We start from the raw sequence: 16,345 nt of genomic DNA on the forward strand, positions 1-16,345 counted from the left end.
GCGGTCATTAGTGGCCTGTGCCATGATTCTTCCCCGAGAAGGCGAAAATTGATGAGTTAGTGCGGGGAAGAGGCATTGCGAGGTTCTAAGTGCGTAATATATGAACATACTAGCAGTCTGCTGCGGTGGCATGACATATTTCTTGAAGAAGACTCAGCCGAGTTAATCTCGTTCATGACGGGTACTCAGTCTGTCCCTTTGATTAAAGTCCCATCGCCGCCGGTCTTCTCCGCGTTCTCTTTCGCGTGCAACTTCATCGTAGTCCTTCACATGCCGAGGAGCATGAGGCGAGCGATTAGCTGGTAGAGGCGAACGACTGCGCCGCGGGCGACGATGCCTGCCGTGATCACCGTCTTTGCTGGGTTTAGGTGAGCGCGAACGGGTCCGTTCTCTACGGGAACGTTGTTCGTAATCGGCATGGCGAGACTCTCGATGTGCCTCTTTGCGAGCTTTTTTTTGTTCCTTCCGTTCGGCTTTCTTACGGCGCTTTTCCTCTTTCTCTAAAGGATGCTGTCCACCATCTACAGCAAGGGTATGCGCCGGTCCTGATTGAACGCTTGAGGGTGCTTTTACAGCAGGAATGCTACCTGATGGTGCTGCGGCAAACCCACTGAGAAAGTCGTTCAATACCAGACTGACATGTTAAGGACAATACTTACAGTGCTGCAGCAAGCGCCTCTGCTTCCGCTTCCTTGATCTTTCTTATCTCTTCTTCCCTCTCAGAGTCATCCTTGGCATCTCTATTATACCAGTGAACATCTTTATTCTTCTGCCACCTCCCGGTTGGGGCATTGATGCTGTGACCCAGATAGTTCTACTTGACAATTAATATCACTAGAATACAACTTGTAACAGTCGACTAACCTCTCTGTCTTTGTCTGCGGAGACATCTGTCCACTTGAACTCTGCCTGGCCTCCTCGAGTGCCTCCCCGAATTGGTTCAAACATTGGAAAGAGAGCGTCAAGAGAATCTTGGTACTCGGTTACCCTGACCGAGGTACCGTGAGAACTTCATGAGCTACTTATATTTCCTTCCATTTCTCGGGGTAGGCATCGAGCCTCGTGTCCCAAGCTCTGTGCTATCTTGACGCCGGTACTCCATAGACTCGTCTTTTTCTTCATATACACTCAGGGATATACCAGACCTACGCCCGGGTCTAACGTACATATTTCCGAGTATCACACAGAATGCTTCGATTGTTCTGATAGCACCTTGTTCATACGGAATGGCATTGGTTTGGCTATGGCACGAATCTTATAGCTAAGCCTAATTCTGCTTTACATAAGTTATGTTGTTGAACGTGTATCTGGCCTCACCGATGTCGAACTGCACATGCAGGCTACTATATGATACTTTTGCGGAATGATGTCGGGGCAGATTTCTTGAGGCGTTAACTAAGTCAGATCGATCGCAGAGTCGTTATTTAAATGATGCGTGATTATTAAACCACGCGACTAGTAAGAGGCAGAATGTGGACGCCAGCATGCAGTGCCATGCGTCTGATCGTGTTACGCTGTAACGTTTAGCCCATGCTAATCAAAAGTTAGTCTGAGTGCAACTAACAAAGTATGTACGAGCTTTGTAACGCCGTATCTTGGTTCGACGCTTGCTTTGCTTTAGACTGCAGGAATACTATAAGATTGTTGCAAAGATTCTCATGTAATTACTACGTAGTAGGTGTGGAAGTTGTTTCCAGATTTTCAAAAATATTTTGCTGCTTTGTTCTCTTGTTACTTCTGCCATCATATCCGCTGGCTTCTTTCGTCCCAAATGCGCAGCTGCTGTATAATACACTGGAACGGTCAGAACACAGATCTGGTGCATCGAACGTTCATTTCGAACCCGGGTTGAACTTCGCGGCATTAGTCCGATAGGTGACCCCCATCAAAGTCGTGCCATCGCGGCAAGGGGCGCTGAGCACAATCCTGTATCTACGACATCCAATCACCATGCCACAACCAGTACTAGCGATTCGTCCTACGGCGGCCTCTACGAGGCTCCTGCATAACTTTCAGTGCCTTACGAATAACCATGGCCGCTACTCTGCTGTTCTGCCTCACTCTCGTGTCCACGCCAAGTCATTTTTCCGGGGTCGAGGCAAGTAACCCAACTATCGTCTCATGACCCGGGTATTCATTACTGCACGTCGTCGACGGTATTAGAACGCTCTACAGACACTAGGCTTTCCCCTGGTCGGTTTGGCTCAGCCTCATGATGAGTGCGGCGCATTCACTTATCCTGATCCAAATAAGGCAAGGTTTTAAATTATTCCAAGGTTTATCCGATCGAACAGGTTCAACAGAATTCTTGCACAATGGCTGCAGGCGTATTGCATGGAATGCATCTGATTGCTCGAAGCATTTGCGTTGACCGAGTGCATGTTGCGTGTATTTCGATTTCGACTGCATTTTTTTGCGGAACTATTTTCCTGATTTGAATTGACTAATTTGTCATTGATCGGTCACGAGGGCGCACGGGCCCTCGTGGCAAGAAACGGGGGTTTTGCTGCATGTGGAAATAGCCGAGCAGAACCTTCGTGTTCTCCTCAACCATCGTTTATCTGTCGCGCAAACGTCAAACGCACTTTACATTTGTCTCTTTCAATTCTGCGCCATCCTTGACGATGAGCAAAAAGGGCAATAAAACACAGCAACCAGAGACTAGCTACGCAGAACGTGATATCGTACTAGCCAAAGTACGCGGCTTTCCGCCATGGCCAGGCATGGTATGTCGCGTCTTTTGATCTTTTTTGAAAGACATTCGTGCCAATGGCATGTGCAGGTCGTGAACCCTGACACAGTCCCCTCCGCTGTGTCGAAGGAGCGCCCAGCAGGCAAAAAAACTACGTTCCACTGTGTTAGGTTCTTCCCCGCAGGCGACTAGTATGTCAGTATTGCTCGTTGTTTTTTACTTTGTTAAACTTTGGTATCCAGTGCTTGGCTGGTGTCGAAAGATATCTCCAAGTTGAAGCAACATGAGATCGAAGCATACATCAACGAACCTCACAAGAAATCTGGCGACCTTCTGACAGGCTATCGGATTGCGCTGGACCCGTCAAAATGGGAAAAGGAACGTGAAAACGCAGACTTGGCAGCGGTAGAACAGGAGGACAATGCTCCTGTTGATCAGCTCGAAAGTGACAATGAGGGCGATGGAACAAAAAAAACATCCAAAACCAAGAAACGAAAGCGGGAATCTGAGGTGCCTCCCCCCAAGCCCAAGGCCAAACCCAAGGCCAAAGGTGAGAAAAAGGCTCCCTCATCTAGAGGGAAGAAGAATGGTACCAAATCGAAGGAAATGGTTGAATCAGAGGACGACGGCGAGCCAGAAGCCGAAGCTGAGGAGGACGAGGAGGCAGGATCAAGCGCTAAGGCAGCCCCTCCCCCATCTAAGAAACCTAAACGAGAAAAGGAGGACGATGTCGATCGTATGTTCGCCGTCTACCATCACGCCACACCCTTTTGCTCATTTTTCCATTCAGCTGCCTTGGAAGGGGACGTCGAAGCTAAGAAAGTCCGCGAATGGAGACACAGATTGCAGAAGGCCCTTCTGGGGAGCAAAGGGTTGCCTCCAGTTGACGTATGTTCTATTTGTTATCGGCCAATCAGTCCTCAATCAACATTTCTCCAGGAAATGCCTGCTCTTGATCAACTTTTTTCAACTATCGAGAATTATGAACATCCCAATCTTATACTATACCTTTCAGTGCGTCCTGCATCCCATCGTTCATGTTTGCAACGTGTACTCATTGCTTCTGGCCTAAATTTTCATGCAGTTTTCCAAAATCGGTAAGGTCATGCGTCACATTGCTGCTTTATCCACGGATAAGGTTCCCCGCGACGACGAATTCAAGTTCCGGACACGAGCAAAGTCAATGGTCGACAAATGGCACGCTATTCTTGGCGCTAGCAAGGGAAATGAGAATACGGTTGAAAGCGTTGTCAACGGTGCGCCGGCAGATGCGAACGCTGCTACAGAGAAGAAGGTCGATCTTATGCAGACGTCTACAGTGGAGAACGGCCCTTCCAATGCTGCGGACACATCGTTGGGCGATGTTACGATGACAGAAGCATGAAATACTCATAGGCCTCCTCAATGCATTCAAGCGTTGTCCTTGTCCTTTCATATTTTCTTTCCAACGTGACTTGTACCCTCGCGTTCGAGGCTACGACGTCAACTGTATCACTCACACGCTCATCGTTGAAGATATTTTACATTTTCATTTGACACATTATTTCCTTGTGACACATATGCGGTACATATGTTCCAATGCCATGCTACGTCGTATGCTCTTGTGTTGCGGAATTAGTTTGAGCGTTGATGTGAGCTGATTTCGTGCAGCTATTTGTGGAGCACTTGTTGTAAGATAACCTGCACACTAACATAATACTAGCGCTGAGCACACGTGGGGTCAAATCAAACGTTCGCGTTATTGACTTAGTGCAGATCGTTGGGGACACTCCATATCTCATCCCACAGCACATCTGCTACCTGAGGCATCGAATATTGTCCTGTAGTCATTGGCGCCTGCAGACTCCGCCTAGAGTTCGAATTTAGGCGCTTGAGCTTAGCGACTGTGACGTAGCAAATACGTCCTCACTTGAACAACACGATTTCACGAACCTGCCGCACGTGGTTACTATTTATTCGCATCGTTCGAAAATGGGCTTCATTATACAGGGCCTCAAATTACCCGGTCGACGCTCGCTCTTAGCTGCATGGAGGTCCTTGCATCCATGTGTATATGTCACACGTTTATACTGCAAGAACCGACCAACAGTCGAAGTAGAAACATCGCGGCGTCGGATGCGCATGCAGCCTGGTGTGCGAGGTTGTGCAAATTCATTTCTCGACAATCTTGAAGAGAATACACCTTCAGGTTTCCGAGAAGCGCTAGTGAACTCCGGTGAGTGGATTAATTAACTTCGGTTAGTTGTTGATGAGTTATGACCAGCCACAGAGAGCATTTTGTCTTCAGCAGGTACTGTCCAGATCCATGATGGCTTTGGAGAAATGTATTGAAAACATGTTTAGACACCTCCCCGGAGCAACAGTCTGCGGGCCCTCTCGAAGTACAAGATCTTCCAGAAATACCGCCATTTCCCACTAAACCAACCCTCCACATATCCCCGGAAGATATCACAACGTATATCCAACCACTTGTTTTGCGTCAGTGGACAATCGGCCACATCTGCACAGGAGTCGGTGAAAATGAAATACTCTCTCTGGAAAGGCACTACAAGTTTAAGGGCTTTAACGATGTCATGGACTTTGTTCAAGGAGTCGCAGACATCTCACGGGAAGAAAAGGCGCGTATCAAAGTTCCCCAAAATGTCCAAGATAATTGAGTCGTCACCTTCATACTAGCATCACGCTCGGATCGTGATTGAGTATAGCACCGTGGACATTTTCTCGCACACGCATTCGGCGTATACCTTCGACCGCGTAGGAGAAGGAGAAGGAGAACCCAAAAAAGTTCCTGGGCTCACGCGTCGCGATGTTCGATTCGCTATCAAGATCGAGGAGTTGCATGAAACATTCAAGGGACGAGGGCGCACGGTGCAGTCTGTACCAGCAGAACTTACCCAGCTGCAGCACCGGTCCATGAAGTCAGTGCTACGAAGATATAGCCAAAAGTAGGCAGTCGCGAATACGGAGGATGTCCACAACACATCATCGAGAAATGCGATGCACTGCTACGTTCGCTGTTGATCAATTGTCAAGATTTCAATAATAAGTCAAAGAAACGCTCGCAGAACTCGCGTCAGGGAACTCTCGTGTCGTGGATATCTTCTGGAATCTGCAATGTCACTGGGGAGACGAGAAGATAGGCTTAAGGCCTGTGTACGGACACAAAACGTGGTACGGAAATGTCATCAAAATGTACCCGTCAAAGTACGCAGGGGACCATTCTTCAGATGCCAAGCAGCATACGGATTTGAAGGTCGTACGGACTCTTCTTAGGCTACTATGGAGGTCTCATTCCCCAGTTGGTTTTGTGTATAATTAGCAAGAGGATCACGTCTGGTTAGAATGTTTCAAATGGTGAAATTCCCTCTGTTTCAGAGCATGGTGCACAGGTCGAGTAGAGATAAAGGACATCCAGAAGATCATTAGAGCAAAAACGTCCTTCTAGAAGGCTCTTTTTCATACTGCCCCTCTGCGAATCTGAGTTGTTCGATGTTGTAGGTTGCGATATGCTTCATTATGTTCCTGTCCTCATTGTCACCACCTGGTAAGCATGGAGTTACTGTAGTAACAATGTCGCAATCATGGAAAAGTGTCAGGGAATGGTCATAACTTCATAACTATCGTTGTACTATACTCGTTTTAAAGTAAGTGGTGCACAGTATGCACTGTCTTCCTCATCTCCATATCAGATCTGTAATTCTTTTATAATCATCGAGCACCTCTTCCTTGAATACTATGCGCTCTGCAGCGAGATCATGCTGCATATGCAGTTCACTCGTAGTTCCACTTAGAGGGACGACGTTGTTTAGTTGAGCAAGTTTGAAGAGTACCTGCGCGGCCGTGACGTCTAGCTTATCGGCAAGAGAAGTGGTGTGGGAGTGTGTCAGTAACGCCGGGGAACCCGTCAGTGTCCAGAACGACCTATTCGAGTGACTGTCAACCATTGAAAAACTTTGCAATCCGAAAGGAACGCACTGGTAGACAATTCCATTCGCCTTACAGTACGCCCAGACCTCTTTGTCCCAGGCATTGCCTTCAAACCACCTGTTTTGTACGATCTGCACCTTTCTTTCTTTTTCTAGCGCTTTCAGTACTCCAACATCGTACACATTGCTAATTCCGATAGCGCGCACAGTCCCCTCATCTTGTGCAGCCATGAGCGTACGCCAGGCTTCTAGCGTTAAGGGCAAGGTTTGAAGAGGAGAGTGAAGAAGATAAGCATCGAGATATGACGTATGCAAGTTAATTAGTGATTTGGAAAGGGAACTTTTGATCTGGGCAGGGATACTGTCTCGGGGATTATATGGGAGAGGCTTGGTTGGATCTTGACCATCAAAGGGTGTGAATCTAAGAAAGCTTCACTTCAAGCTATTGAAGAAACCGTCGACTGAACCGACGTACTTTGTTTGAATGTAGACATCTTCTCGCTTTACACTATGCTTGTCTTGGAGGATCTCTAAGGCCTCTCCCACAAGATCTTCTCTATAACATGCCTGGTATCAGATGAACCAACGAAGCACACTGCAATGCAATGCCTACCTGTAGTGTTTTGGCTGACATGCTACACAATTTGTTCACCACGAACAAAATTCAACCAACTTGGACACCTACCTGTGTCTACAGCTCGGAAGCCTTGCAGGAAGGCGCTTATCACAAGGTGGGCTGTTCTGTCTCCCTTCCTACTTGCCAATTCAGTATGTCGTATGCTCGCTGGCTGAAAGCTCACCATGCTGTTCCATAGATCAATTTCGGAGCTAAATTCATGCCAGGATTCTGTCTTACAGAGCTGTCAGCAGGACTCGGTATAGTACAAGGTACTGGGCTCATAGGGCGGCGTTTGCATGCGGTGCATTGAGGAGTAAGTTACCGACTTCTGTTTCGCATCTAATACATCTCGTGACGACGTCATACGATTTGTCCTAGTTAGGAGATTCTAGTCTGCGCAAGAACGGGAACCCAAGTCGTAGCTGCAGCGCTGAACTTACGAATAAAACAAGATACGAATCCAAAGTCAGTAGAAACTCGACATTCGGTCTATAAGGGGACCCAGTACTCAAAAGTAAACGACTTTCACCTTCGCAGAGTTTCCGACATGGGTACCAAAGGCTTTCACCGTTCCTGTGTACGGTGCAAACTTTACATCGGCCTTCTTCTTTGCCCTCTCATCTTTCTTTATATCCTTGTCTACATCTGCATTCCGCCGCTTGAATGAGTGAAAGTCATCTTCGTCCGCACCAGCGTCTTGGCCTGTCCCAAAGAAAGTTGCAGTTCCAGATTGAACTGCGTCGCATGAGTGTCACTCGACTGATCACTGTAGATTGGTTTCAGAGTACATACCTTGCTTTCTCAATCCACAATCCTTGGCCAAGTGAGACGTTTCGCCACAGAGTTTGCAGCAGCCTCCGTTTGGATAGACACCCTTGTCCTTGTTTTGTGGACAAGATGATGCCAAGTGACCCTTACCAGAACACACAAAACATGATGCAAATGGAAGAGGATGATGAGGGTCTTCTGGGGCGTTGCATCGCGAGAGAGTATGCTGATTTGAACCACACCTAACGAAACTGTCTAACCTGCTGTCGAAGCGAGAAAGTAGAAAGAGGACGCACCGATAACATATTCCAACAGTTCTTTGTCTCCCTACACCACCACCACCACCACCACCACCACCACTACCACCGGCTTCATTACGTGTGGTAGGACAGTCTCTTGCAGTGTGCCCTTTTTGGCGACACGCAAAACAAGTAGTGTCTGCATATTTCTCCGCAATTCGTTTCTGACGTCTCGATTCGGAACGTTGAGCAGCATCTGGTCGAGCTACAAGCGTTCAGTACATGCTTGACTGCTCGCAGCGAGAGATCTACTCTTTGGTTTCCGTTTATCCTTCAGTTTCTTCTTAGGCTCGACTTTCGCTGTTCCAGGATCACCCGCGTCCTGTGCCTCATCCTTACCTTCGCCCTCGCCACTGTTTTCTTTTGGTTTTTTCGTCCGCTTTCTTTTCTTTTTGGGGGGAACTTGATTGTCGTGTGGTTGGCTTTCGGATGGTAGAGTGGACGTTGAAGCTTGTGGCTCTATTGGTTCTTCAAAGCCCGCTTCCACATGCGTGCGCTTTCGACCAAAATCTGTGATCCGCGTCATCGTTAGGTCCTCAGCTGATGGAGGCGTGCATAGTACTTGTAGCGGGCAAACTTTAAATTGCACCAAATTTTACGAACATTTTGGGAAAAATCCTAAATTTATCATCACTCTTCAGTACCCTGAATCATCGAATGATATCATGTTTCAGCTTCAAAGACATGGTACATGGTTGCAGCTTGCGCTGAGCTCATTGTTAAGCTGTTCTATTCACACCCCACGATGAACGAAACAACAAATTGCATTGAAACGTATCCTTCAAATTCGACAAAAATCTGGAATCAACGAAAAAAACTGGCATAGATGGATGACATAGACAGTGTAAAATCCACGACGCAATCCTGTTAGCCCTACCGATTTATTGACCTGTATCCTAAAGCCATTCCTTGAACGCGAGTTGATAAAGCGTCTTGGCAATATGCACGACCAAAGCATAGCCAGCGATCACCCCTAGCAGGTACGCGTAGAACAGAGGATCAGGCGGAGTCAACTGCAGGGCAGTGTTGATTTTCGGTATGTATGGGATCGCAATAGCAATACCAGCGATACCGAAGGTGGTGCAAAAGACCGCGATCGATGCACGGGACTGGATGAAGGGAAGCTTGCCCGTTCGCAAGAAGTGAATAATCAACAGCTTATCCCGTTATCATCAGTATGTATTTCGAATTTGTACGACTTTAATGAGATCGTACCTGCGTCAAAGATCCCTCGAGAAACCAATTCGTCTGTGCAAGGTCAACGCGTGGGTTGTGGAGCGTGCGAATGCCGTAGTGGAACCTGGAGCCGCCCGGTAAAGGACGATTGTTGATCACGCAGGGATCTACTCACCAGTTGATAGAGAATGTGATTATATCAAAAGGGCTTGAGAAGGGACCTATGCAAACCATGAAACGAATGATCGATTTCGCTCCCCATGTCTTCGGGGCCACCAAGTACTCGGGGTCAACATTATCCCTAACATATACTGTTCGGCGTCAGATGTTCGACTAGATGTGGTGATGCATACCAGGGAATTGATGCCTGAGAGAAATCATACAACAGATTCTGGACGAGGATCTGTATGGGGATCATAGGCTGGTATGGAAGCCACGCAGAAGCAACTTCGAAAACATGCCGCATCAGTGGGCATCGGTATGAAAGACCAGCAATGGACACATACCCAACAGCGAAAATATATTACCGAAGTTGGAAGAGGTCGCCATCTTGATGTACTTCAGTGTGTTCATGAGCCTAGGTCTCATTCAGCGTTCTGCGCAAAAGCTCGCCCCAGATGCACTCACGTAATCCTCCCCTCCATCACACCGTCAGCGACAACAGCCAGGTTCTTCTCAAGTAAGATCACATCTGCCGCCTCTTTCGCGATTTCGGTTCCTGAATCTACCGAGATCCCGACGTCTGCGCCGCGTATAGCAAGAGCATCGTTGACGCCGTCTCCCAAGAAGGCGACTGCTCTGCCACCGTGACCCGCGCGCAGAGCTTTCACAACCTCAAGCTTCTGGTAAGGCGAGAGTTTGGCAAAAATGATGCAGCGATCAATGGCATCTTGGTAGGCATCCTGATCATCTGCAAGGGCCGCAAGCTGGACGCCAGTGAGAATGAGTCCTTCATCGCCGTTCGAAGAGGGGGAAGCCTCCACATCCTTTTCATTCACCGTAGTCGACGACTGCTCGCGAGATGGTATAAGCCCGAGGTCGCGAGCCACCTTTGCAGCCACTGCAGGAGCATCACCAGTGAGGATTCGAACCTGTTGCGAATCGTAAGATCAACTGTATCAAAGAAAAGCGCGGAGGAAATACATACCTGCACGTTCAATGCGGCCAAATCTTTGATTGCCTGGGTGGCATCAGGTTTCAATGGATCAAGAAGCCCGATGAATCCAATGAAAGTAAGTTCGTTCTCGTCAGAGGGGGATATAGTCATAAACGGCTTGATAAGCTGTTCTCGGCAGGCCACAGCGACAAGACGCAACCCATCCTCGTTCAAACGCTGGGCAGTATCAAGAATCGTTTGCCGCTCGTGTGTTGTGAGAATTGACGTCATTGAGGGGGATAAAGCAAACGGTCCCGAGGCATTCGAGGAAGGTGGCTGGTGGTTGTAGGTTGACACGCACAGGTCCAAGACTTCGTCCACTGCGCCCTTTGTAATTAAGAGTCCTTCAGAGCCATCGCTACCAGGTCGCGAAACTAAGACCGACAGAAGGCGGCGTGACGAATCGAAAGGAACTTCGCCCTGCTTGATCCAGCCGTCCCCGGGAATGTCTGTAAAGATGTCCTGTTCACTTTGATCGACGAAGTCAACGATTGCGTGGTCGATCGGACTACGAGAACCGGTTTGCAGTGAGGAATTGATGTAAGCCAACTTGATGGGGAGTTGTGAGGGTTCTCCCGTGCCTGTCGTGGACATTGAGATGCGCACGAGGTCAGCGGTTAGCGTCCCTGTCTTGTCTGAGCAGAGAATCTGAACCGCGCCAAGGTTCTGGATGGCATCAAAACGCTTCACAATGACTTTTTTGCGCGCCACACGAACAGCAGACAGCGCAAGGTTGGATGTCTGCATCACAAGTGTTGTTGAGAGTCAGAGCATCAGAAAGCAATGTATACATACCACAATCATCGGCAACATTTCTGGCGTAATGCCGACTGCAACGGCGATCGCGAACATGACCGCGCCTTTCCAGTTCTTACTGACAGCACCCTGGATGATGAGCACAATCGGGGCCATAACCTGCTCAGAAAAATTAAATTCAGAAAATACACAAAAATCGATAAAATGTTGACTCACCCCCATGAAGGCCATCAAGACATAACTGACTTTCCTGATACCAATCTGAGTAGCGTTTTCTGGTCGTCGTTTGGAGAGCTCGCTGGCGATAGAAGCCATGTAGGTATCCTTGCCAGTCGAGACGACGAGCGCGTGCCCATTGCCTGTGACAACAGATGTGCCCGCGAGGCAAACATTATCATTGTGCAGTAAATTAAGGGTTTGTCCGGGACGTGGGGCAGCAAGGCGCACGGTTTTCTCGATGGGCATCACTTCTCCCGTAAGGGAGGCCTGTGTGATTGTGATAGCCTCGGCCGTAATGAGAACACAATCACCAGGGAAGACATCACCACCTATTATGGAACACAAAGTTAAAATGATGAAAAGGATCAATGTAGTACTACCTACTGGTGACGGCTATGATATCACCTGGAACCACACTCCGCTGATCGATTTCGACCTCTTCCGGACCGGAACTCCGATAACGAAGAACGCGAGTATTTGTCGTGACTGACTTGATCAAATTGACCGCTTGAATTGTGGACTTCAATTCTTGCCAATACCTGGGGCAACGTTAGGTCAACCTGAACAAAGACAGGGCGCGCGAACCTTAAGCCGGTCGAAGCTACCACCATTGCCATCATGACGACGAAGGTGGGGAGCTGGTCAGTGGCAGCGTTGACGATGGCGAGGATGGTCAAAAGGATGTTGAACGGATTGACGATGGCCCCCCAAAACATCCGCAGGGCGGCGAGACGACGTTCGGCCACCGGTGTGTTAGGTCCATGAATTTTGAGGATCTCAGAAGCCTGGTCATCAGTAAGACCGGTAGGGTTCCATTCAGGTTCCAATCTAAAGAAAAGGGAATGCGAAGAAATAAACAAAACGATAAATGGTGGCAATGTTGAACATACACGAAAATAGCCGATACTGGGACCTGGGCGAAACGACTGAGTGTAGCGCATATAAGCTGCTCCTGCTCTTCCTTCGCGACCACTTGTGGCGGAACGGGTGACTTGTTACTCTCACTGTCTAGAGTAGCTATGTCGGGCCCATGCTTTTCCAAATTTGCAAGGGAGCGAGGGGAGAAAAGGTTTGCAAGGAAGGGCATCACGGAGGCTTCATGGTAGACAGAATGATGAACACCCTGGACGAGTCAGAAACTTTAGCTAGCACAAACCTTCTTACTGGAGCTGGAGCTGCTGACGGCGAGGAGACCTGGAAACATGTCGGTCATTCTTCTGAAGGAAACGGATGAAAGAGAAGACTCACGATGTAGCGGGAGTTGGATGGGAGATACCATGTATAAGGAAGTAGTAGAGAAGGAGAGAGCGGTTTTATATGTGAACCGATGTGCCATAAATTTTGATCTGCAATCGATCTCTGATAGTCCCTGGAGGATTAATCTGACTGATTGATCGCAGCCAATGAGTGAGCATGGTTAATTGACGAGATTGATGTGACAACATGTCCATGTCAACCCCCTGTTAACGTTCACCTGTCGGATCGCGGCGAGTCAGTCTCGTGGCAACTACACATAGTAACTCATCCGAGATTAAACTGGCAAAGCGTAGGTCCGATAGGACCCCGGTACCAAGTCTTCATTACATAATATTGTTGTCTCTCGCTCCTTCCCATTACCCATGATGCATGAAGCCTAGCTGTGCCGTCACCACTGATTGATTTTCCGGAACAACCCTTCAAGATTGGGCGCACTAATTAGTTACAAAAGCCACTTGATGCAAGTGAGAGGACACCAGGTACGAGAAGTTAGTAGGTGTTGGAAAGCAGGAGGGTGCAGCAGAAGGGGGGAAAAGTAATGCCAAACTACAGAAGCAGGTAGCGGAAGAGGGGTGGGAGGAGAGAGCCCAAGGACCGCCAGGTAGGAGACGCGATGGTGGCGAGCACATCAATGTTCCAACTCCGTTCCAACGCGGCTGTTGAATGAACTTTGGCCCCAGAGTAGCTAGATTTCACGGTGGTTGAGGTCTTTGCCATAGACCCTGCAATTGATGTGTTCAGGGTCTGATGTTTACCAGCCTATTGGGCGATCTACTTTGAAATGTCAACAGGGCACTACAACAGAGGTCCGTGTCCGTACCTTTGTTACTTCAGGTCAGGGATTGCACAAACTGAGTAAGGTCCGAGTGATAAGCGGGTACCATGAGCTCTACTGGTCCTGTGCTTTGAGAAGCAACGTGCGAGGTGATGATTTTGGAAGGTTGACGCAAGGTTTACATCGATTATCGTTATCTTACAATCACGGGAAAATTCGGATAACCGAACTCATCTGAGAGGCTACATGGATGTTACCGGTGAGCAAACCGCGATATAATTGCGACGTACTATGAATGAACCTCCAATAGGCCTTATTTGACCATTCCCTGGACTTCAATCTACATCTATCCGCGGCGCTGTCATGGTTGTCTTACCACCGTGTCGCATCCACTAGCACCACATGTTTGATCTTGGTCCTAGTTAGTCACGGTAGCCGCTGTCGACGGATGCTTAGGGCGTCAGCTGGCGCCGGCTTGATCACCTCTCACCCGTGATTCGTCGAAATCTGTGATGAAAGCAGTTGATCGGATGACCGGGCCATATCGATATGATATCGATTATGAAGCTATTTTTTCGGAGGTCGGCTTGATGTAAGTTGGTAGTCCGAGTAAAAAAAAACATGAGCCTGCTATGATGCATGACGTGGGCCACTGACCCACTTTCTGCGCACTGAGAGAAGGAAAGTTCTTCCAGATGCATGTTGGGTCTCAACTCTGCTATTTGGGCCAGAGTCGACAGACTGTGACTCACACATGGTGTGTAGAGTCAGTACTTGAGTCGACTTGCTTCAGTTTTGTGCTCTATTGCGGAATTCATCAATTATATTTTGAGTTCTGTCAGGCTGTTCTGCCACCCCTTGCACCTGTTCGAACTTCCATGCCGTGGGCCAGGCACAACAAATTTTGCAGACCGGCCCGATTTCCGCCAACGGCACTAGCTCTTATGTAGTATTGGTGAATGGATTCTGGCTGCACTGGCACCATTTTCGTAGAGATCAAAGCCTTGGGTAGGAGTCTGTAATAGAATGAGTGCAGATATGAAAGAAGATACGTTCTTTTTCCACTGGCAGTGCGTGCTGGGCTCGGAACCTCATGATCTCTTGTTAGGATGACGAGATATTGAGATCCTGGTGGGTCATTTATAAAGCTACTCGATATCCGCTGAAGCACCCTCGAGGGCGCTTCAAAGGGCCTTTCGGAACCCCGCAAAGTCCTGCTCAAAGAAAATAAGCTTGCCGGTGAGTATTTGCAGGGCTGGACTAAAGTATCGAATCTTTCGATACCTCGTAGCCCATCATGCGAGGCCCTGCAGAGGACAGCTATCGCACGGTGGTCGTCAGTGTGAATGACAACGTGCCAGGCTGCATAGCTGCAAAACATTTCACAGCAACACTTACTGAGACATGTTCGAAGGGGCAGAGCGAAGGTGGTAAGTAGCTCGAAAGAAGCAGTGGGACCGCTAGACTCTGAACAGAAAGTATAACGCAGAAAAGACGCGTGCCATAATCTTGGGAGACATGTCCGCCTGTGATGATGGCGAGGTGGATACCTGAAGTCTATCCAAGCGCGTCAATTTGCATGTGATCCTCCTTGAGTTCAGTGACTTTCGAGGCGTAAGATAGTGCCCTACACGACAAAATGTTTGCCCACCGGTAGAAGCGTGGATAGCTTGAAGCTGGCTAAACAATAATGGTGAATACGTGTGATATATTGAGGCTACCTCTTCGTCGTGTTGATTTGGAATGTGAATTCGCATAAAAGAACTAGCAATGCGGGAATGGACGTGTGACCATACATTTATTGTCACCGCAACGTTGCCCAGTGAAATGTGCGCGTTCAGAGAGTCGATGTCGTCATGCACGAACAGCAAAAGACACTGCAATCAATACCGGGCCACCCGCTATCCCTGTTTAATGTATAGAGTACGTTTTCATGACAATCGTGTTAGCATGGCGATTTACACAAACTCCACCTGTTTCAAATATGATTGCAGGGTCACAGTTCATTGATCCAATTTCCAGTTATTCTCCTTCACTATTTTCTCGCGTTCAAGAAGGTACTTTCCTATAGCACATAAGATGGTATTAAGCCACGATCTGGACAAAGACTTACCTTCCTTGTACTTCTGAGATAAGTCGGCTGCCTTATGATAATACCATCCAACACGGTCATTGCACCCCATGCAGAAGATGTCAGCTACGGTATGGACACCTGTGCTAAAACATAAGAAATGGTCAAAAGGGACGAACATCAAGGGTTGCGTACTCACAGAAGTGGTCGATCCTCTTTCTTTCCCAATTTCACATTGGTTACTGAGTGCATGAGGCTGGCCCATCGCAAAAAGCACGTCACTCATTCTGGTGATGCAATCGAATGATGTGTCACTGACAAGCCTCTTCCTTCTCTGCCTGAGAAAGACTTGCTAATAAGTTCATCCTGCAACGCCTGAAGATGCATCATGAATGTGGGGCTTAGTAGCCTTGTTAACACCGTCATGATCACGCACCAGCACCGCTGAACAGCTCACACAAATGAATCTGGGATGGTCGTGGTAGGTGGAGATAACCTGGCTGCGGGTGTCACTACTGGGACTTATGGTGGAAGTCATTGGTGTCAAGCACCATCTTCGAGGAAGAAAGTTAAGGATATCACGGGAGTTCAAGTCGCTGAATTTGGCAAACTCTGTTTGAACCGGAAGCAA

The 16,345-nt window shown here is 48.2% G+C and overlaps 7 protein-coding genes across 7 annotated transcripts; 2 read left to right on the forward strand and 5 right to left on the reverse strand.

Annotated features, from left to right (window-relative positions):
* Nucleotides 1–162: 162 nt before the first annotated feature.
* On the reverse strand, nucleotides 163–948 carry HD556DRAFT_1310515 (kinase phosphorylation protein-domain-containing protein; the record flags this gene model as incomplete). The annotated part of the gene is made up of 3 exons (XM_041300422.1): nucleotides 163–610; nucleotides 660–814; nucleotides 865–948. 3 exons carry the CDS (start codon nucleotides 946–948, stop codon nucleotides 163–165), a joined length of 687 nt encoding a protein of 228 aa, XP_041157459.1.
* A 1,676-nt stretch (nucleotides 949–2,624) lies between these two features.
* Nucleotides 2,625–4,076, forward strand: HD556DRAFT_1433289 (uncharacterized protein; the record flags this gene model as incomplete). The annotated part of the gene is made up of 6 exons (XM_041305209.1): nucleotides 2,625–2,726; nucleotides 2,783–2,883; nucleotides 2,935–3,428; nucleotides 3,483–3,580; nucleotides 3,632–3,706; nucleotides 3,777–4,076. 6 exons carry the CDS (start codon nucleotides 2,625–2,627, stop codon nucleotides 4,074–4,076), a joined length of 1,170 nt encoding a protein of 389 aa, XP_041157460.1.
* A 991-nt stretch (nucleotides 4,077–5,067) lies between these two features.
* On the forward strand, nucleotides 5,068–5,641 carry HD556DRAFT_1242227 (uncharacterized protein; the record flags this gene model as incomplete). Its single annotated transcript, XM_041298259.1, has 2 exons — nucleotides 5,068–5,322; nucleotides 5,369–5,641. Coding segments are annotated over 2 exons (528 nt in total), but the record flags the coding sequence as incomplete, so codon positions are not given.
* A 582-nt stretch (nucleotides 5,642–6,223) lies between these two features.
* On the reverse strand, nucleotides 6,224–7,546 carry HD556DRAFT_1390595 (NADP-dependent oxidoreductase domain-containing protein). Its single transcript, XM_041303538.1, has 6 exons — nucleotides 7,419–7,546; nucleotides 7,304–7,371; nucleotides 7,232–7,253; nucleotides 7,094–7,174; nucleotides 6,668–7,039; nucleotides 6,224–6,613 (listed from the first exon to the last, which is right to left on the reverse strand). The coding sequence occupies exons 1-6, from the start codon at nucleotides 7,517–7,519 to the stop codon at nucleotides 6,367–6,369; spliced, it is 891 nt and encodes a 296-aa protein (XP_041157462.1). The 5' UTR covers nucleotides 7,520–7,546; the 3' UTR covers nucleotides 6,224–6,366.
* On the reverse strand, nucleotides 7,547–8,874 carry HD556DRAFT_1390603 (uncharacterized protein). The gene is made up of 4 exons (XM_041303539.1): nucleotides 8,557–8,874; nucleotides 8,302–8,509; nucleotides 8,030–8,247; nucleotides 7,547–7,972 (listed from the first exon to the last, which is right to left on the reverse strand). Exons 1-4 carry the CDS (start codon nucleotides 8,828–8,830, stop codon nucleotides 7,746–7,748), a joined length of 927 nt encoding a protein of 308 aa, XP_041157463.1. The 5' UTR covers nucleotides 8,831–8,874; the 3' UTR covers nucleotides 7,547–7,745.
* Nucleotides 8,875–9,200: 326 nt separating this feature from the next.
* Nucleotides 9,201–12,698, reverse strand: HD556DRAFT_1242149 (Mg-transporting ATPase; the record flags this gene model as incomplete). The annotated part of the gene is made up of 12 exons (XM_041298247.1): nucleotides 9,201–9,461; nucleotides 9,520–9,604; nucleotides 9,656–9,781; nucleotides 9,834–9,927; nucleotides 9,987–10,057; nucleotides 10,108–10,571; nucleotides 10,628–11,377; nucleotides 11,432–11,551; nucleotides 11,609–11,940; nucleotides 11,996–12,150; nucleotides 12,197–12,439; nucleotides 12,502–12,698. The coding sequence occupies 12 exons, from the start codon at nucleotides 12,696–12,698 to the stop codon at nucleotides 9,201–9,203; spliced, it is 2,898 nt and encodes a 965-aa protein (XP_041157464.1).
* A 2,948-nt stretch (nucleotides 12,699–15,646) lies between these two features.
* On the reverse strand, nucleotides 15,647–16,252 carry HD556DRAFT_1242226 (yippee zinc-binding/DNA-binding /Mis18, centromere assembly-domain-containing protein; the record flags this gene model as incomplete). Its single annotated transcript, XM_041298258.1, has 5 exons — nucleotides 15,647–15,708; nucleotides 15,757–15,860; nucleotides 15,914–15,970; nucleotides 16,034–16,089; nucleotides 16,151–16,252. The coding sequence occupies 5 exons, from the start codon at nucleotides 16,250–16,252 to the stop codon at nucleotides 15,647–15,649; spliced, it is 381 nt and encodes a 126-aa protein (XP_041157465.1).
* Nucleotides 16,253–16,345: the final 93 nt, after the last annotated feature.

The sequence above is a fragment of the Suillus plorans genome, assembly GCF_016647745.1.
Source record: "Suillus plorans strain S12 chromosome Unknown HD556scaffold_49, whole genome shotgun sequence".
Lineage (NCBI taxonomy): Eukaryota > Fungi > Basidiomycota > Agaricomycetes > Boletales > Suillaceae > Suillus > Suillus plorans.

Excerpts from the sequence above, each read along its gene's own strand:
- HD556DRAFT_1390595 (XM_041303538.1), bottom strand. The coding sequence starts at position 7,519 with ATGAGCCCAGTACCTTGTACTATACCGAGTCCTGCTGACAGCTCTGTA. Across the intron at positions 7,372-7,418 it reads TTGATCTATGGAACAGCATG|GAAGGGAGACAGAACAGCCC; the intron begins GTGAGCTTTCAG and ends ATTGGCAAGTAG. Across the intron at positions 7,175-7,231 it reads TGTCAGCCAAAACACTACAG|AGAAGATCTTGTGGGAGAGG; the intron begins GTAGGCATTGCA and ends GGCATGTTATAG.
- HD556DRAFT_1390603 (XM_041303539.1), bottom strand. The coding sequence starts at position 8,830 with ATGACGCGGATCACAGATTTTGGTCGAAAGCGCACGCATGTGGAAGCG. Across the intron at positions 8,248-8,301 it reads ACTGTTGGAATATGTTATCG|GTGTGGTTCAAATCAGCATA; the intron begins GTGCGTCCTCTT and ends CAGTTTCGTTAG. Across the intron at positions 7,973-8,029 it reads TTGTGGATTGAGAAAGCAAG|TTCAATCTGGAACTGCAACT; the intron begins GTATGTACTCTG and ends CATGCGACGCAG.